The sequence below is a fragment of the Notamacropus eugenii genome, chromosome 5, assembly GCF_028372415.1.
Source record: "Notamacropus eugenii isolate mMacEug1 chromosome 5, mMacEug1.pri_v2, whole genome shotgun sequence".
Lineage (NCBI taxonomy): Eukaryota > Metazoa > Chordata > Mammalia > Diprotodontia > Macropodidae > Notamacropus > Notamacropus eugenii.
The window spans coordinates 270,103,875-270,123,410 of NC_092876.1; the positions used below are offsets into that span (position 1 = coordinate 270,103,875).

At 35.0% G+C, this 19,536-nt stretch overlaps 1 protein-coding gene across 1 annotated transcript in view; it reads right to left on the bottom strand.

The window, feature by feature from the left end:
* Positions 1–19,536, bottom strand: part of SATB2 (SATB homeobox 2) — a 221,504-nt gene that overhangs the window by 27,629 nt on the left and 174,339 nt on the right. The window contains exon 10 of the mRNA XM_072612809.1: positions 15,300–15,497. Within this exon, the coding sequence (XP_072468910.1) occupies positions 15,300–15,497 (198 nt within the window). The remainder of the gene's footprint in view (positions 1–15,299; positions 15,498–19,536) is intronic.

Here is a 19,536-nt window from a genome sequence, read left to right on the forward strand (position 1 = left end):
ATGTAATCTATGACAAGTACGACAGAAATAAGTGTGTCGGCAGAGTCTACCCTCTCTAGACAGTTCAACCACAGTAACTAACAGTGGAAGATAAAGAAAAAAGATTGGTTTGCTTGTTGCTGCTTTCAGTTGTTTTCGTCCTGCCTGACTCTCCATCTCATCATTTTTCACTATCTTGCCAAAGATACTGAAGTGGTTTGCCATTTCCTTCTCCAGATCATTTTACAGATGAAGAAACTGAGGCAAACAGCTAGTAAGCATCTGAGGTTACATTTGAACTCAAGAAAGTGAGTCTTCCTGACTCCAGGTCTAGCCCTCTCTCCATTGCAACACCTAGATGTCCCTATTATGCATTTATACACAAATGTAATCTTTAATCAAAACAAGTAATGACTATTCAGACAAAAGTTTAACTTTATAAATATCATTCCCTTTTGTATTATCACCAGAAGAAAAGTGACAAGAAAATGTACTGGTGGGGGGAAAAAAGATGTTTTGTTAATATCTTAACTACTAGATTGATTGTTGGAAACTTGGTCCCTGAATTCTGGTTTTGCGTCTGACTCAGAAACCCTGATTCACAGACTGTCACTAAAAGGAATAGACCTTCGTGATCTAACTCCCAAATTCTAATGGTAAAAAAAATGAGGTTAAGCATTAGCCAAATGGAGCTGGATCTCCTAACTCTGAATCTTGTGTTCTTACAATCACAGCAGCATGCTTTTTGGGCCAACAAAATATCTTGGGCTCCATTTTGTCATTTTTACTAATTGTGTTGGTCCATATATAGGTTATTTGTGGTTGTAGACCATATACTTAAAATCTTGCTGACTTTTAAAAACGGGAATGTAAAATAATTACACAAAATAACTGTACAAAAAAAAAAAGAGGTGGTATGTTGCAGTAGGACTTGGAGTAACAAGTCCAAGTTCAAATCCCAGTTATACCAGTTCCTACTGTGTGACACTGGGCAAGTAATACCTTCTCTGATCCTTATTTTCTTCATCTACAAAATGAAGACAACAGTATTTTTATTTCCTATTTCAGAGAGTTGTGAGGATAAAATACTATAACTCATATAAAACACATAAATATATAGGGAGTTGTGCAAGCGTAAGCTACTATTCCATATTTCTTTCCATTCAAATGACGATATTTTATTCTATCGATTCTATTCATTGATCATTTCATCTTTGCAAATACTTGGACTTCCCCAGCTCAGCTAAAACTGCACTTTTCCACGTTACCAAGAGCTCTCCCAATTGCCAGATCAGATGCCCATTTTTAAGTCCTCTTCCTTCTCAAACATCTGTTGTATTTCACAGTGCTGAACACCTTGTCGCCTGGAGACTTTCTCTTCTTTCAGCTCTTTCTCTGTCTCTCTCTCCCTTTCTTTGCTCTCCCCCTATCTGTCTGACCTTGCCTCCATCTCTTTTGATAGTTCATCATGGCCTCTAATTATAGGTACTGTCCAAGGATTTGTCTTAGGCCTCCTCCTCTTCTCCCTCAAGATTCTCAATAACATGAGCTCCACTGCATTTAATTATTTTCTCTAACCAGATGACTCATATATCTATACATCCAACCTATTTCTCTCCTGTATTTCAGTCCCACATCACTAATTGTCTATTGGACATTTCAAACTATATATTCTGGAGATTATCTTAATCAAATGGAAAAGTTATTGAACTTGAAATTGGGATCCTACGATTTGGCATTACCTCAACAAGCCCAAAAACTGGACTCCTTATCTTCCCCAAACCCTCCACCCCTCTGCTGAAGACACTGTTTTCCTTCTATTTTTCTAGGTTCAAAACCTCCTATTAACCTCAATTCTTTCTTTTCACCCTCACACATCCAGTCAGTTTAAAAATCTTGTAGTTTATGTTCCCACATCATCTCTTACAACCTATTCTACTTTTTTTCTCACAGAAATAACACCTTAGTACAGAGTTCTATCAGCTTTTGCCTATATTATTATAACAGCTTCCTAGTTAGTTTTGCTGACTCAGGTTTCTCAGCATTCCCATCCATCCTACACACTGTTGCCAAAATAATTTTCCTGAAGTTAAGACTTTATTGCCTACAGAGTCTTACTTCTTATTACCTCTAGGTAACATGAACTTTTCATTCTACCTTTTAAAGCCCTCTACAATTTGGTCCCAATATATCTTTCCAACCAAATTTGACATTGCTTATCTTCCTACATTCTGTGATCCAGTTAAACTGGACTTACTTCTGGTCATCCTCCAAGTCTCATCTCTATGCCTTTGCTTCAGCCATCTCCCATAACTTGAATTCAGTCTGTCATCAACTCCCCTTCACAAAGACCTCTTTCTTTCAAGTACCATTTTATTCTTGAAGCCTTTTCTGATCCCCTAAGTGGCAGTGCCCTCCCTCCCTAATTGCTTCGTATATAATTACTTGGCATTTATTTGTACTTATTCATTTTGAATTTATTCTACATAGACTTATATATGAACTTGTCTTTACCATTTGACTATCAGCTCCTTATGAATATGTATTTTTTTATTTTTTGTATTTGTATCTCCAATGTTTAGTGTAGTTCCTGGCACATAATACATGATGTTCAATAAATGTTTCTTGATTTTCATTGTAATTTTGTAACTAAGAACACAATTATAGGCCACACTCAGGTATTGTTAAAAACGAGGATCACAGATGTAAGGGCCAAAAGAGAACTTAGAGATCATTGAGTCCAATGCCCTTATTTTACAGAGAGATTAAATAAGTTGCCCAGGATCACAAAGTTAAGAAGTATGTGAGACACTATATGACCCCATATCTTCCTGACTCAGAAACCAGTACTCTATCCACTAAACCACATTTCCTCTCTTGAATCAGATTTGGAGCAAAAGTACTCCCTCAACTATTGTCAAAACAGTGACTTAAGGAGCATTTTACAATATGCCACAAGTTGAGATCTAGTGTAGGAATTTGTCAATAATGTAAAGTACCATGAGGCTATTTTAAACAAAACTGTATCACTTGCAGAAGGCCAAATTTTTAGGAAACCAAAGTTCTCTTTGCCCCATGTTATAGAAATACTTCTGGAAACAATAATATGAAGTCATCTGATACAATTTCAAACAGTGCACTGCATGTAGTAGTTAAATTTACAAATGACTCGATTTTGGGGGTGGGGTGTACAAGATAATTATTATAATAGTCAAAATAACAAAAACAATCCTGCATCTCTATTTGATAGAGGATGTTAAATGAATTGCCAAAAATCACATCAGTTAATAAGTGGCAGAGCTAGGATTATAAACAAGCGTAATAATGAAATTTAACCACCTGCAGGCAGAAGAAAACTAACTTTAACTAATAAAACTGATTTATCTTATGAAATGCTTTCTCAATTTAAGTGAAAAATCACAGTACATAATGTTCCTTGATCGTCAATAATTTCCTAGGTAGTCTATGCTAAATAAACATAATTATCTCCACAGTACAAATTAGTTTTCAATATAATATACATATTGATTCTAACAAGGCACAATGTTAAACTTTCAAATAGAACTTGAAATTGTTATCCTGCAACTTGGCATCATCTTATTTGTTCTCAGCATTGAACATAAAAAGAAAAAAAAAACCTTTTCAACTTTGCTTTGAGATGGAAATCTTAATATTATCCTTGATTTTTCAGTAAAAAAATCTGGAAACCCTAAGAAGGTGACTGAGTTAAAGATTTCCCCAATATAAAAGACAGAGACAGAGAGACAGAAACAAATAATAGAAGTGAAAAGCTCCCCAAACAGAACACTCCAATGATAAGAATAAGGTAAATAAAGGCCACCTGTCCAACTGAAAAATCAATGAAGACCAGCTCACAAGAAGTCCTATAACTTCAATCTTCTGCAATTTTAAGCACCCAACTGTTGGAATTAATAATTTCTAGGAGAAACTCTATTACGAGGAGAAGTTGAAGCTGACACTTCACAACAACTGCCTCAAGGTTGTAGTAGAATGAAAGGGGGCATCTGTTGGGGAAGACTAGAAATATATTACTGGTGAAAAATAATGATTAGTAATAGTAATAACAGTGTTTATATGATACTTTAAAGTCTGCAAAGCACTTTACATGTTATGTCATTTGATCTTCACTACATCTGAGGTAGGTGCTAATACTGTCCCCATATCACAGATAAAGAAACACACTGAAAAGTTAAGTGAGTGTCTAAGGCAGGATTTGAACTCTTCCTAATTCTTAGCCTAGCACCCTCTCCACAATCTCCATACCACAGGAAAAAAAATCTATAGCTAGTAAAAAGTAGGATTGATGAGTGGCAAAGAGAAGCAAAAGCAAAGACTTCCCAAAGGGCTCTCAACTCCTCTGTCCACTCTTTGAAACACTAGTGAAGACTTACATTGGGAGAAGTGTGGAAAAGGTAAAGATGGAGAGTAATGCCAGTTTGAGTGGTGACTCAAAGAACTGCTGTTCCATCTATGCATCTAATTCCACCCTCACTATTAAGGGACACAAACCCAATCCAATCCTGGTTGTCTCAGAGAACAGACTAGGAGAGTTTGGAGTAGGGAAGGAAAACAATAATAATAATACTGAGCCTCCTAGAGGAAAAAATTCTTAAAAAGTACTTTTTTTTTTTTTTTTGCAAATTTCCTATAGAAAAAGCAACTCAGTATTTAAGACAGACAAAAACCATATGAAGAGTATAAATTAATAAGCACTTGAAGAAAATAATCACCTTGTTGGAAAGTACTTTGAGAAGAAAAATGTGTCCAGTTCCCCTGAGGAAAGTGAAGTTATCAAAACAAATTTTGCAAGGCTACTTGAAATAATAATAGATCAACTTCAAGAACTTCAGGAATGATCCAGGAGAACAAACAAAGAATTAAGAGGAAATTTCAAAGAAAAAGGAGAAAAGTTAGAGTTCATAAGGAAGAAATCAAAAAGTCTAACAAGACACTATTGGGGGGGGGGGGGGTGAAGGAGCTCCACAGAGACATTCTATTAACAATACATTTTTTTCCCCAAAATAAAGAAGTAGAGTTAAAATACAAAAATACAGAAATAGAAGAACAAATAATGGAGCAAAATAAAAAAATACATTGGAAGACTCACTCACAGATGAAGAAGTTGGGTACATATCTGTAAGGCAGAATGCAGGTAGGGTAGAACAAGGGATTATACAAAGCATAATATCAAAATGAATAAGAGAAAAGGAAAAAAGATAGAGTAGCTCTGGGCAACCAGACTAGGGTTTAGAACATTTTTCTTTATATCCCAATAACTAGCATTCTCAAAAATTCTACAGAATCTTTGAAGGAAAAGAATAAGGGAAGGGACTGAAGGAAAACATCACTTTTCAAAAGGATCATTATAAATTAACCTCACTAAAACAGAAGAATGGATGGGGGGGGAGGAAGGATTAACTGTACTAAGAAAAGGAAGGGCAAAGAAAGCAAAAGAAAGAGAGAATAACAATAAAAGCAAACCCAAGGAGACTGGAATCGGGTAAGAGCTAAAGAGGTAGGAGAGCTTTGGGGAAGAGACTGATATCAGATCATTGTAAGCAAAATAAACAACACAAACTGAAACCGGTGAGATGTGTATTTTTCTATGTGATTAATGGAAGAGGATACAAACTTGAGTATCATAACCCTAAATATGAATGAATTAAATCCTCCAAGAAAAAAAGAGATAAGTGGATAAGAAACAAGCCCCAAGAATTTTCTGCAAAGAAGAAACATTTTCAAAACACTGATACATGCAGGAATAAATAATGGAAGAATAGAATAAAATCTGTTAAGCTTCAAGTGATACTGAAAAAGCATCATGATCTCCAAAGAGGCAGTAAATAAAAAGAGACAGTGAAACTATATTATGCTTTAATGCATCAGAGATGATTTTTTAAAAACTAGCCGTATCAAATGTATATGCACCAAATACCATAGTGTTGTATTCTTAAAAGAAAAACTAAGTGAATTACAACAAACATCTTTGATAGAAGCACAATTACAGGCAGTTGTTACTTTAATATTCTTCTCTTGGAGTTGAAAAAACCCATCAAAACAAAAAGGAAACTATAGAGCTGAACGAATCATTGGATAAGCTCAATTTAACTACAGCACAACTACTTCTTAATGGAAATATTAAAGAATATAAATATTCCTTGTCATCCTATAGTACTCTTATTAAAATAATCATTTGCTATGGTATAAAGGAATCATAAATAAAGATTAAAAAGGCATAATAATTACAATTTTATAAACCATAGCACAATTAGTAATGCTTAAAGTTATAATAAATAAGTATAGATAAGACATAATAAATTCATACCTTATAGATCAAATCATAATAAAACTAGCAATATGTAAAGGGAATATGAGAAAAAGACACAAATCTAAAGGCAAACTAAGTAATGACATTACAAATAATGATTCAGTCAGAGAACAAATGATCAAAACTCCAAATAATTATGTTAAAGATAACAATAAAACAACACATCAAAACTTTTGAAAGCTAACTAATAAACTTCTTGGAGAAAAGTTTCCGTCACTTATAACTTATATTACCAAATTAGAATAAAAGAGAATCAATGAACTTGGTGTGAAGTTAAACAGAACAGAAAAATAACAATCCTAAAAAAATTATAAAAATTCCAAAAAGGATATCTTAAAAATTAGTTAAAGAAAATAAAAAATGAAAAGATTATGAAATTGGAGGGAAAAAACCTAAAGGATATTAAAATAAAACTAATCAACAATTAGACAATCTAGTCAAGAAAAAGAGAGGAAAATAAATGTACCCAAATTTAAAAATGAATAAGGTGAATTTGTAAGACACAGAAGAAATTTTTAAAAAGAACTGTCAGAAAGTACAAAAGACAATAAAATGAGATTTAAGAAAACTGATTTATAAAAATGACAAAATACCTAAATCAACAAAACAAATAGAAATCTTCAACTTCCTGTTCTCAGAAAAAGAAATATAATATGCCATAAATGAATTCTTGAAGGGGGGAACTAAACAACCTGGATTAGAAGGATTTTCAAATTAATTTTCTGTAAGACATATAGAAATAATTAACATCTAAGATACAAAAAATTCTCAAAAACAGAGACAAAAGGTACTCTATCAAATTTCCATTTTGATACAGATTTAGTTGTAGGGATGAAACAAGGGAGAGAGAAAACTGAGAAAGAGTTCTTAGATCAATTTCACTAATGAATATTTATAAAAATTATTTTTTATAATTTTAAAATTATTTTTTAACAAATACTAATAAGTTGTCTACAGAAATAAAATCAGAATAAAATTCACTATAACCAAGTTAAATTCATGTCCAAATGTAAGGATGGTTCGGCATCAGAAAAACAATTAGCATAATTATTTTTTAAAATAATAAAGATATCAAAAATTATATTATTCTCTTAGACTGGAAAGATATCAAAAAGGCCTTTGATCAAATACAACTCAAGGAACCATATTTACTATGATTTTTAAAAATACATATTTTAAAACATTAGCTACCATTGTTTATAATAAGAAAAAAACACATAGGAATTTTTCTAGTATGAAAGGGCAAAGCAAGTATGTTCCCCCTCTTCACTAATTATTTCACATGATTCTAAAAATTCTAGCTATAACAATAAAATAAAAGCACAAACTCAAAGGTTATACCTATCATCAAAGAAGAGATAAAATGATCTCTATTTCATGTGGCATAATTGTATACTTAAACTACTCCAAGGAATCAGAAAAAAAAATTGTGATCAATAGTAGCTTCAGTAAGTTAGCAAGACACAAAATTAATTCACAAATGATGTGAATAATTTACACTGATAATTGAATTATCAGTGTTTATTTTTAGCACTAAACAAAAGTAGGAGGGTATGACAAGATAAACTCTATTTAAAAAGAAATACAAAATAAATAAATCATCTGGCAGTTAACCAACCAAAATGCACACCAGATTATATAAATACAACTTAAAAACACTGCTTACAAGAAAGGAAGCTATATAAATGAATATTTACTGCCAATTATTAACATTACCATACCAACAAAATAAAAACAACATTACCTAAATTAATTTACTGATTTTGTCCAATACTGATCAAATTTCTTGTAAGATATTTTAAAAAATAAAATAATAACAAAATATATTTGAAAGAATAAATGGTCTAAGATTTCAAGGGGCAGTATGAAAAAAGTTCAAATGGAACCAGGCTTCAAATTATATTGTAAAACAAGTCATCAAATGAATAGGTCCTGATTAAAAAAACAAAAAGGATGATGGTAGAATGAACTATATAAGCAAGGAACAAAAGAAATCAAAACAATAGTCCAGTGCCTGATAAATCAATAATGTGAATTACTGGAGAAAGAGATTCTTTTTAGACAAAAACTTAAGTAAAAACTGGAAATCATGTTAGCAGAAATTTCCTTTGGGGAAGCATCTTACATCATTTACCACAATAAGCTCAAAATGGACATAAAATCTGAATATAAAAACTCTGTATATAAAAAAGGAGAAAATAATTGGTTACCTTCTTCAGCTATAGCTAGGGGAAGAAGTCTTGAACATACAAACCATAAATTCAAAAGAAACAAAAAATATTGGACTATATAGCATTTAAAGATTTTTGCAAGAATAAAATCAATAGAGATTTAAAAAAGTAAAGTGGTGAAATATTTGCATCAAATGTTACTGATAAATTTTGAGATTCAAAACATATCCATATGAGACTTGAATATGTAAGACCAAGAACTCTTCTCTAAAAGATTAGTGAACAAATGACATGAACAGGCAGCTCTGTAAGACATTTCAAAGTATAAATGAGCATATGAAAATATGTTCGAAATCACTATCATTAAATTTCAAATTAAAATAGGTTCGTGGTTTCACTTGACATCATGAAAATTGACAAAAATGATGAAAGATGAGAAACACTAGTATTAAAGTGTCTGTGCATAAACCCAGTGTAAACACACTGATGTATCATTAGCAGAGCTATGAAGTGGTTTCAATTCATTACCAGATGTAAGGATGGTTCAGAATTAGAAAAAAAAAAAAGCATAATTAATTTTGAAAATAATAAAGATATCAAAAACTACATTAATATTCCCTTAGATGCAAAAAAATACAGCACTCATTTACACGTATTAAAAAAACTAAAAGCAAAGAGAGGGGAAAATCATGGAAAGGGCCATCTTTATTATGATCAAAAAACCTATATTTTAAAATACCAGCTAACATGTTTTTACAGTGAAAGGATAAATGTAAAAATTTTTCCAGTATGAATAGGACAAAGCAAATATGTTCCCTCTCTTCACTAATTATTTCACATGGTTCTACAAACGTTAGCTATAGCAATGAAATCTACAGAACAAAACGAGAAGTTATAACCATGAGGAAAGAAGAGACAAAATTATCTCTCTTTTCCTAGAGATAATAGGAGGAAAGAGAACAGGATCAGGAAGCTATTTCCTATTTGGTCAAATTTGGCCTAACATTAATTTCAAGTTAGAATTATGAAAAATCCTGATAAGTTGTCTAGAGAAGTATATTCCAAATATAATTCACTATGACCAAGTTAGATTCAAGTTAAGATTGGTTCTCCTATTTTTAAATAGCTTATCAACCCCTAGGGGCAGGGAGATCTGTTAGGAAACTACAACAATAGTCCAGGGGAGAGATTATGAAGGCCTTAGAAGCAGGAAGAGGGGGATGAGAACAAGAGACATTGTCGAGGGAGAACTGAATGGAAGGATGATTCTGTCCCCCACAGAAAGGCAAGTTCACAAGAGGTAAAGGTTTTGAGGAAGAGATAATGAGCATCATCACTAGAAAGGGTTCATTCTGGAAGATGAGAGAGTGAGACAAAAGTAAACAATAAAAGATTTTTTTTTTTTTTAACAATAAAAGATTTTAAAGGAGATCAAATTTCATAGAAATATGAAATGATTTGACCTAAGACACCTAGAAAAAAAATGAAAGCAAAAAGGAAAAAAAGGCAAATTTTTTGACTACTTATTCTAATTATTCTTCCTTCAAAATTTGGACATCAACAAATGAAGATATCCAGGAATGGCTCCTTTCTAATCTTTCCAGGTTGTTGTGAGGGAAAGGATTAGGATTAGCCCACCCAAGAATGTATCCCCTGATATTTCCCGAATCTCTGTGGTGGAATGACAGACAAATTTAAAACCTTGATCAAGTCAAGCAGACCAGATGCCCTGGGGGCAGGGGAGGGATGCTTTTTTAGTTTGAAAGAATTGATGTAGATTTTTGTTGTTGTTGTTGGAGGAGATGGGGCAAGAAGGATTGGGAGGATTTGGTCCTGTGATTTCATCATGTAAAGGACCGCCAGTTAGGCAACTCCCTCTCTTAGTGCAGATTTGCAACCGTTCTGAACCTTAGAGTCTAAGAAAAGTACGTGGAGCTCAGAGAAATTAAGTGACTTATCCAGTGTCACACAACTTGCATGTGTGAGGCAAAACTTGAATCCAGGTCTTCCTAAATCTGACTCTCTATCAACACAGAACTGAGTAAATATTCAGAAGTTAGTGTGGTCTGTCTTTGTTGGTCAGGCACTCCTCCAACCTCCCCAAATGAGAATAAAGCACCTGAACATAACTACTGCATTCATCCATTTAAAATAGCAAGTGTTCATTTGCATGTGTGCACTGGCCTGGAGCAGGATTTCCAAACCCTGGAGCCACATTCAAACAGCAGGCTTTGAACACAGAGCCTGGGATGAATCTAAGAAGGAAGAAATCTGTCTTCTAGTAACCAGGTGCCTGGATTTGCAAACTTCCTTTTCTCTTTATTCATTTATGTATTAGTAATTTGCCTTTCTTTTTTATGGTAACAATTAACAAAACAAGTTCTAAGACATGCTGGTGATGCAGGTAAGAATGATGGAAGCTTCAAGATGGTAATCTAAACGCAAAATGAATTTCAGGATCAGAATAACATTCTCATACTGAGGGTGGGTTTGATGCCAGCAGGATGCCAACTCACATGGACAAAAGTGAAAAATGCAATCATTCCAATTATTTAGTGTTAAAAAGGACACTGAATATACTTAACGAGTCCAGACATGGCTACGTTTTTTTTTTTAATTTGCTTTAGATGAATCACTAAAATCAATGCTGTTTTTTGTGGATATTGCCCCTTGCCATCCTTACAAATTGCTGTTATTTGACTACTTAAATACCTCTAATAAAATTAAAAGCAACTCTTATACCCTAGTTTTTTTTTTTTTTTTGATTGATCCTTGGATTTTATCAGTGTAGAAATCTTCTAATGAAGCATAGCCTCTAGGAAATTCAATTCAGTATACACTGTGTCACATAAAGGGTTGCCAGGAGGCACGTAGAGGTTAGGTGACCTGCCCACAGTCACACAGCCAGTAAGGATCAGGAGCAAGTCTTCCTAACTCCAAGACCAACTCTTAATCCACTATGTTATGCTGTCCTTCTACACAAATTATAAGAAATTTAAATGTGTGTTTTTAAATCCCTGAACAACTCAATTTGGTCAGTAAATATTAAGATAGGACAAACTCTACATGCTGGTAACTGTCACCAATGACATCCATTCTGTCCTCATTTAATATACAGAAAAGAACTTTAAGAAAAACTCTAGCTCTAAAACCATAGCAGCCGCAAGCTCAAGATGAACACGCTTACAAAATAACTCATGGGGAAAAAAAAACACTCTGGTGGAAACCTAATAAAGCAATAAGGCACAACGGGCGCAGGCACAATTTGGGCAGGGCCCCAAATCAAGCCTGTTCAGTGACCCATTCATACTGTGAACAATACCCTTTGCTTTCTACCACATTAAGAGAGAAACGTGGTCAAAGCACAGACTAGCAGCCAACACCTTTGGTTTTGCAGTCTCCAATCCTGACTTCAGGCAAGGTTTAATGTTTCTGCTCTAGTTTTCACAACTAGAGGTGGAGTTGCTAATAATGAATACTTTGACCCAATTGTTTTTTTTTTTTTTTGGTCACATCAAGGATATTCATTCGTTTCTGGGGCCTCAGGTTGTAATAACAACTGAAAACACAGTTATAGAACTATAACACCATAATACTTGAAATCACAAGTAATAATTAGGCCCCAGACCTGTTGGGATGAAAAAAAAAATTATTCTTTTCACTTGATGTTTGACTACATCTTATCACTTATACTGCCTAAAATGGAACTATAAACTCCCAGTGTAGAGATCATATCTACTTTACAAAGTATTTGTGATGCACTTTGTCCATGATAGAGGAAAGAAAAGTGATTCTTAACATTTTAGAGAGCTGAAAGCAATGTACCAGGGGGATATACTGAATTTGATACCATATATATAAAGAGGGTTTATTTCCAGCAATCGGTGGGTGAGTGCATGTGACATAAAAGCTTTATGTCACTCTACAGAGTGATTTCATGACTTGGAGGAACTCCCAAGAACTGTCTCATCACCTCAAGGAGGTGACATGGGATGAGGGAGGGAAGGAGCCTCGTGGCCTGCCTTGTGGAGCCAGACAGTGGAGGTATATATATGGCAAAGGTCTTTCAGAGAATAGTCCTCCTGCCCAGATCACGTGTGCTGGGCCAACTGTATTCAACAGTCTCAAGAGTTCTGCTATATTTACTTGCCAGCTGGTTCCACTCATTTTTCTTCATTTTTCATATTATGATTGCAATAAATAATTAATCCACAGCTTTGTAACTTGCTGACAAATACAAATGTAGCAGTGTCACTCAGAGACACTGTAAAAAAAAAAAAAAGGGTTTTTTTTTTTTCTTTTTAAGCAGGCTAAATTATCAAGGTCATCAGTTAAAAATAAAAATATAAAACCTTATCTGTAATCACTGTGAGGGCAAGATCTAGTTATCAATATCTAATTTATCAATTAATCACTGTTTAGTTTTACATGACTCTTTACAATTTACACAGTATTTGATCATAACCTCAGGAGCCAGAGCTCAAATGTTATTATCTTCCTTTGGCAGATGAGAAAACTGAGACTCAGAGAATTTAAATAACTCAGCCACAGGTATACATGAGTTGAAAAGAAATCAAAATAAATAAATTACCAAACAAATAAATTCCTGATGATTTTCTTAAGCATGTAAAATGCTTTTAGTTCTACGTTTAAAGGAGTCTATGAGTTCTGGCATACCATCAATAACATAGTCAAGCCCACAGATCCACCAGGCATCTATTGATACTATTTATTTCATGCAAGCAAAGCAACTTAAAAAATTTTTTTGGAAGCTCACAGTAACAAGAAACTGAGAATAATGAATAAGGTGAACAGGAATGGTTCAGGAGTCTTCGTCAAATTTATAATATCAATCCTCTCTGAACACTGAGTTTAATAGTTATTTTATAAAACACATGTTCACTGGTATCTAGAATAAGGTACTTTTCAGTTATTACCTATTCATTTCAGTCTGGATTATAATTGTGCCCTAGACTTGCTGTCCTCGAAGTACAGACTATCAATGTTCCCTTGATTTATCAAGCTACCAAGTAGCTTATTTAAAATTCTACGGTGAGATGTTCTGGTATTTGGGTGAGGCTCCTGTCTAGACCAGGAATGGAGAATAATGAATAGCCCTTAGCTCATGGATGCTAACTCTTATGACTACTTCAGTATTTGCCCATTGCTTTGGAGGCCACTGTGAAAAAAAATATATCGATACCTGGTAGGAAAGATTATTGCTTTTGGAATCAGTAATCCTGACCTCCAGTCCTAGTATCACTAGGACTAGACAAGTTTCATAACTTGAATAAGTTACTTCACATTGCTAGATCTGTTTTCCCATATATAAAATGAGTAGGTTGTGCTACATCTGGAGTTTTTAACCTTTTATTGTGTCACAGACCCCTTTGACAGCCTGCTGAAGCCTATGGATTCTTCAGAATGTTTTTTTTTAATTTCTTAAATAAAACAGGGTCAAAAAAGAAACAAACTGGTCTGAAATACCATTATCAAAATATCTTAAAAACCAATTACTAGACCACAAACCCTTGGGTTTGATGATCTCTAAAATCCCTTCCAGATTCAATGCCTACAATTCTAAGAGGGAGAACTATTTGCTCTGAGTTTTCTTTTGGGAATTCACAAACCATTGCCTGAAAACTCTAAGCAGAATAATACTCAGCTTGGCTAAGAAGGTATGCATGAGACCCACTTTGTTCTGGGCTCTTCACCAAGGTGAAGGTAGCCACCCCTGACAAAAGAGAAAAGGAAGCACTGAGAGAAGGGGAAGAATGGAAAGGAACTACATCTGATATCAACTGATGAGCCAAGTCATATCAGAAATTCCAGCATCCTTAGCTTTTCCTTCTTGTCTGGAGCCCAACAGTGTCTGCACCTGAAGCTACGCACTTCTTTTGTTTTCCCTCTCCTTAGTGGTTCAAAGAACCACGAGTTAAAGTGGGCCAAAAGGAGATGTCCCTAGAATTTCTTCTTCAGTGGTCGATGGTGGTTGGTGTTCTGCCAGATCTGTCTTCTAGAAGTATTGGTCTAAGAATAACCGACATGTTCTATCTGGGATAAATCAACTTATTTTAGAAATAAATGCCCTTTCTCTCAAAGAAGATGAAATTAAGAAACTAAAAACATCCAAACTATTTAAAAAATTGCTATTTCCTGATTTTGTATATAGACAAGTCCATTTGATTATGATATTGATAGAACATCAAAAACCTAGATATCAGATGACTTAAGTAGAACATTAATAAGTTAGGTTAAGACTCCTCTGGTAGCTACTTCCTTCCCCTGTCTTAGCTAAAACATTCCTTGAGGACATTTCTAAATTAATGAAAATCTACTGTTGGGATTAAAACCATCATCTATTATGCATAGATATGATGTTCCGTGTGAAGTGATTTTGCATGATGATATCATAGATAAAAATAACTCTAATTTGGCAGCGGTGTAATGAAAAGATGGCAGCAGTCAGGGTCAAGGGATCTATATTTGAATCCTGACTATATCATTCACCAAGGATGTGAATGGGTATCAATTAGCTTAGAATTAGCCCACTGACTAATTGATCTTTGAGATCTCTTCCTGCCCTAAATCTTCACATCACTATTTCTGTGCAACTGCACAAACAGGTGGGCATTCTCAAAACTCAGGATATCTGCCTTTGAAATGTGCATTAGTGTACCTACACACATTCTGCCAGACAGCCTACAAAACAGAAGGAAGCTGGAGCCTGGTTCTCCCTGGACCTTTTACAGCAGCTACAAACATAAACTCTCATTCACTAAGAAAGTTACTGCTCTGACCTGCACAGGCTCAGGAGTGAGCTGGACAACATGCTGCATGCGCTCACTGTGATGATGCCTGGACTCCTCCTCATAGATCACATCTCTTTCATGCTGAGGAAGGTTCAGGAAGCGGCGGATGGTGCACAGGTTTTCCCAGAGGGTGCGGTTTTCTGGACTTGGGTTTTCCTTCCAGCGGAGTAGCTCACACAGCCAGCCCTACAAAGAGAAGGTCACAGGAGTTAACTTCCAAAGGGCAGATGGATCAGATATATTCTTGATCTCAAAAGAAATGCAGGCTCTACTCAAGCATTTCTAAGTTCTTCCCCTCTACCTACATAGATAACTCATGTTATACTCTGAACTCTCTGAAAACCCAAAATCACAATTGCTTATTATGCACCATGGGTGAGGGATTTAATTATTTTTCTACATATCCTACAGAACTTCAGAAACCTTAAGTTTAAAGTAAGTGAAAAAAAGAGAAAAAAGATTATACTGACCCAAAATAATAATAATCCAGACACTCAAAACATACCCTTGGTGAACTATAGTTCAAAGACACATAAAAAATACATCAGTTGACTTTTCAATCATAAGAAAGGGGTAAAAACCAAATCTGTATTTCAAAAGGGCAAGTTCTGAAAAAAAGATACAACCAAATAAAGAATACTAAGAGAAATGGAGTTTTCTTGTAATTGCTATAAACACTATAAAATGAAAAATGGCACTCAAAAATGGGCTAAAAAACAGAATATTTTCTCAATAATTTTCTTTTTTTGATGACCACAGTCCAGTTGTTAGTGACTTTAGAGTCAAGAGCTGCTTAAGTGGTACCTTTCTCTAAGGATCATGACTTACATGAAGATGACCAAGATGGTTTCCTTCCTTGCTTTGGTTGGGGTGTTCTCTATCTATTGCAACTGCATAAGGAAGGAAGAGAGTGTAATGCAAATAATGATGGATTATATGAAAATAATAGAGAGGATGCTGTCAACATCGCTTACTGACTCATGTCAAAATATTTTACCTACTAGCTTTCTAGCCCATCATTTCCAAGCTATAGCTCTAATTTTTTTTTTTTAAATCAAGAAGTGCCCTTGTTGTTCTTGCTTTTCCAAAATAATAAAGCTTAAAATCAATTACCTTAGTATTCATGAAGTTATATTAACTTTTTTTAAGAAAAAAAAGGAAAGAAAAAATCCATCTCATAACTCATAAGCCAATGAAAGCTCATGACATGCATTATAAAAACTCCATATAATATCATAAGCCCTTGTTTGTCTAACTCTCCACTGTGTCTTCTGCCTTTACCCAAAAAAAAAAAAGGCAAGATTTGATTATCTCCGCTGCATCAGCCAAGACAGCAACACCAGCTGTTCTCATTGTGCAGCCTCTTCCTCATGGCCTACATGTTAATAACCTGATCATTCCATTTTCTCCTTCAACTGCCGGCTGCAGCACAGCAAAGAGACAAAAACCCAGGCCCATCTGCAGCAGCTGTAGGCACTGAACTGTGAAGCCACTGGGGATTTATAAACTAATCTGTAACACAACACTGCCTTGTTTTTACAAGTGAGAGGCCACATTTGCGCAGACCTGATCTTTTCTTGCAGTAAACTGGGAGCTGAGGGTGGTGAGAGGGTGAGGAAGAATGAAAAGGAGATATCTGATCATCTGCCTGGAATTTTTCACTCCCAAGTATTTTCATAGATATTTTGGCTCCCAAAGTCAGGTGATGACTGGCATTTGAAAAACATTATATGCTTACTAGTGTGTGTGTGTATACGTGTATGTGTCATATATATATATGTGTATATGTATATATACACATATACATTGTGTATATATGCACACACAACTATGTACACTTGCATATGTGTATCTGTGTACTCACATGTACATATGTGCATAAGAATAAGTGTTGTACATATATGTGTATGTCAATAAAAATTTAGAACTCCACAAGTTTTGTCCCTGCTAAAAAAAATTGGAATCCCAAAGTGTTTTCTTGGGGGCTTCTTTGTACAAGGGAAGGAATTTCTGAGATGAAAAATTAAACCATCTGTGGAAAAAATAAGCTCTCTTTCTCTATCTTTTCAGAGCTGAATAAGTCTCCAACTGAACTCTTTCAAATGTTTCAAACAGGTATGTTTAACATCTCCCAGGGGATGCTAGAGCATGAAGGCCAATCATTTAACAGAAAATAAAAACAAAAACCTACATCTGTTAAAAGATGAAGTTCTGAAAGACCCAGACCTTAAGGAAGACAGCACCTGCTGTTCTGATTGAGGCATGAATTGCATTGTGGGAAGCCTCAGCTTGAAATGAGACAGGTGACAGCTGAGTGGTATCTCCACTTATGAAACTTGGAATGTCTCACACAACAGTCATTGCGGCATTTGATTTATATGCACTGCTATAATCTGCACTCATTACAATCACTTAGAACAACACTACAGGCCTCATTATGGACTGTGTGCTCTCTGCCATTAGTCTTTAAGAAGTATAGTGCTCAATTTGCCCAGCAACATGCAAGGTCCTGACCTTGAAGCTATTAGGGAGCAGATTAGACACAAGTGTGACCATGTGTGCAGACATAAGCAAACCAAATTAATTTCTGGCACAGGGCAGTATCAGGCAAGACCCTGTCCTTAGGACACTGGAGAACTTTCTCAATTCCCGGATGGTACTACGCTAATGGCATGTTTAGGAGAACCCAGTTTTGAAGGTGAAGCACATCCGTGGTATTTAGAGGGTTATTAATCTAGTTTCCCCACAAAGTATTTGCTTGGCTGATCAGATTAAGGGATCTAGCCTTCAACAGCACACCCCCACCACAGCAGGCCCCAAGAAATCTGTGATACTTCACAGCCTCAGACATATTGCACCATGTGTACCCAGCTGCTACAATAATTAGCTTATGAATGTATCAGCTGGTTCTGTGATTTTTATAAATAATAACTAACCTACAGAGCAGAAAGATTTTCATGAGCCTAATATTAGCAAGAGATCGCAAGGTGGTCCTAACTCTAACTTGTCATTCTACTAAATGCCCGATTTACATTCCCATGTTTTGTACTAGTGGGTCTCCCTTTGATGCCACTTATAAATATTTATTTCATGTCTCAAACAGCAATTTATTTTTGTCAGTTTTCTTTATAACAGTCATTATTTGTCTCCCCCTCATTCTGATGTACCCTTTTTACTCTGTGTATTCCTCTATTTATCTTCAACAAATTTATCCATTCACCTCTTCTCTCATCCCTCCCTCCAGTTACTTATTCATATTGTCCTTCACCCCACTCATTTGAGATGCTTATCTGTCTTATACATAATGGCTATCATTAGCTGGCATAGTAGCTAATATGGGATGGGGGAAATGCCAGTACTGTTGCACTACCAAAAAAATAATACCTTTAGAATAGTTTGGAAACCCCCGCTAGAAGAAATGAAGTCCGCTGCATTGGCTTGGAGATTTTTTTCCCCCTTTTTTCATTTATATAATCTTTGCATGCCATCCAAGAAAGTTTTGCAGGATCAGGCAAAAAAAAAAGTGTAAATGTCAAATAAAACAGTGACAGATGACAGTATTCTCTATTGAATAGCACTGTTTCTGTCGTGCATGTTCAATGGGAACTCATGAATTATTAATAAACAAATCTCCTTTTTCTGTTAAAAATCTCAAGTAGTTTTTGTTGTTGTTGATACAGAGCATTCCAGGAGAATTGTTTTTCATGTCAGAAATGCTGACGCAGAAGTTCATCGAATGTCTGATCTCGGCCAGCTTGACGGGCCTTTCACCACAAGGTCTTCACCATAGGTCTGTGCAAATGTTCACAATGCTCTCTTCTCTGCTTGGGTTAGTTTGACATTATGCCCAAAGGTGAACTATACACTACATGTGGTCAAGCTAATTTTTTAATATTATACTTCTTTCAGACAATAAAATAAGCACACTTATGAGTGTTTAATAAGTGGCTAGTACTCAAAGCAGCATGCTAGCTCTTCAGTAGAAATACTAGATTCTTAGGATATGTATAGAAGTTAGAGGTAAGTAGGATCTTAGATCATCCAGTCCATGCCACGCCCTCTCCTCCCAACCCTGCCATTTTATATAATGAGGAAACTGAGATCCGGGAAGATGAAGAGATTTTTCCAAGATTGTACAAAGATAACATGGAAAGAGACTAAATATGGAGTCTGGGTTCAAATTTCACCTGTGTGGATTTAGGTAATCATTCAATCAAAAAGAATT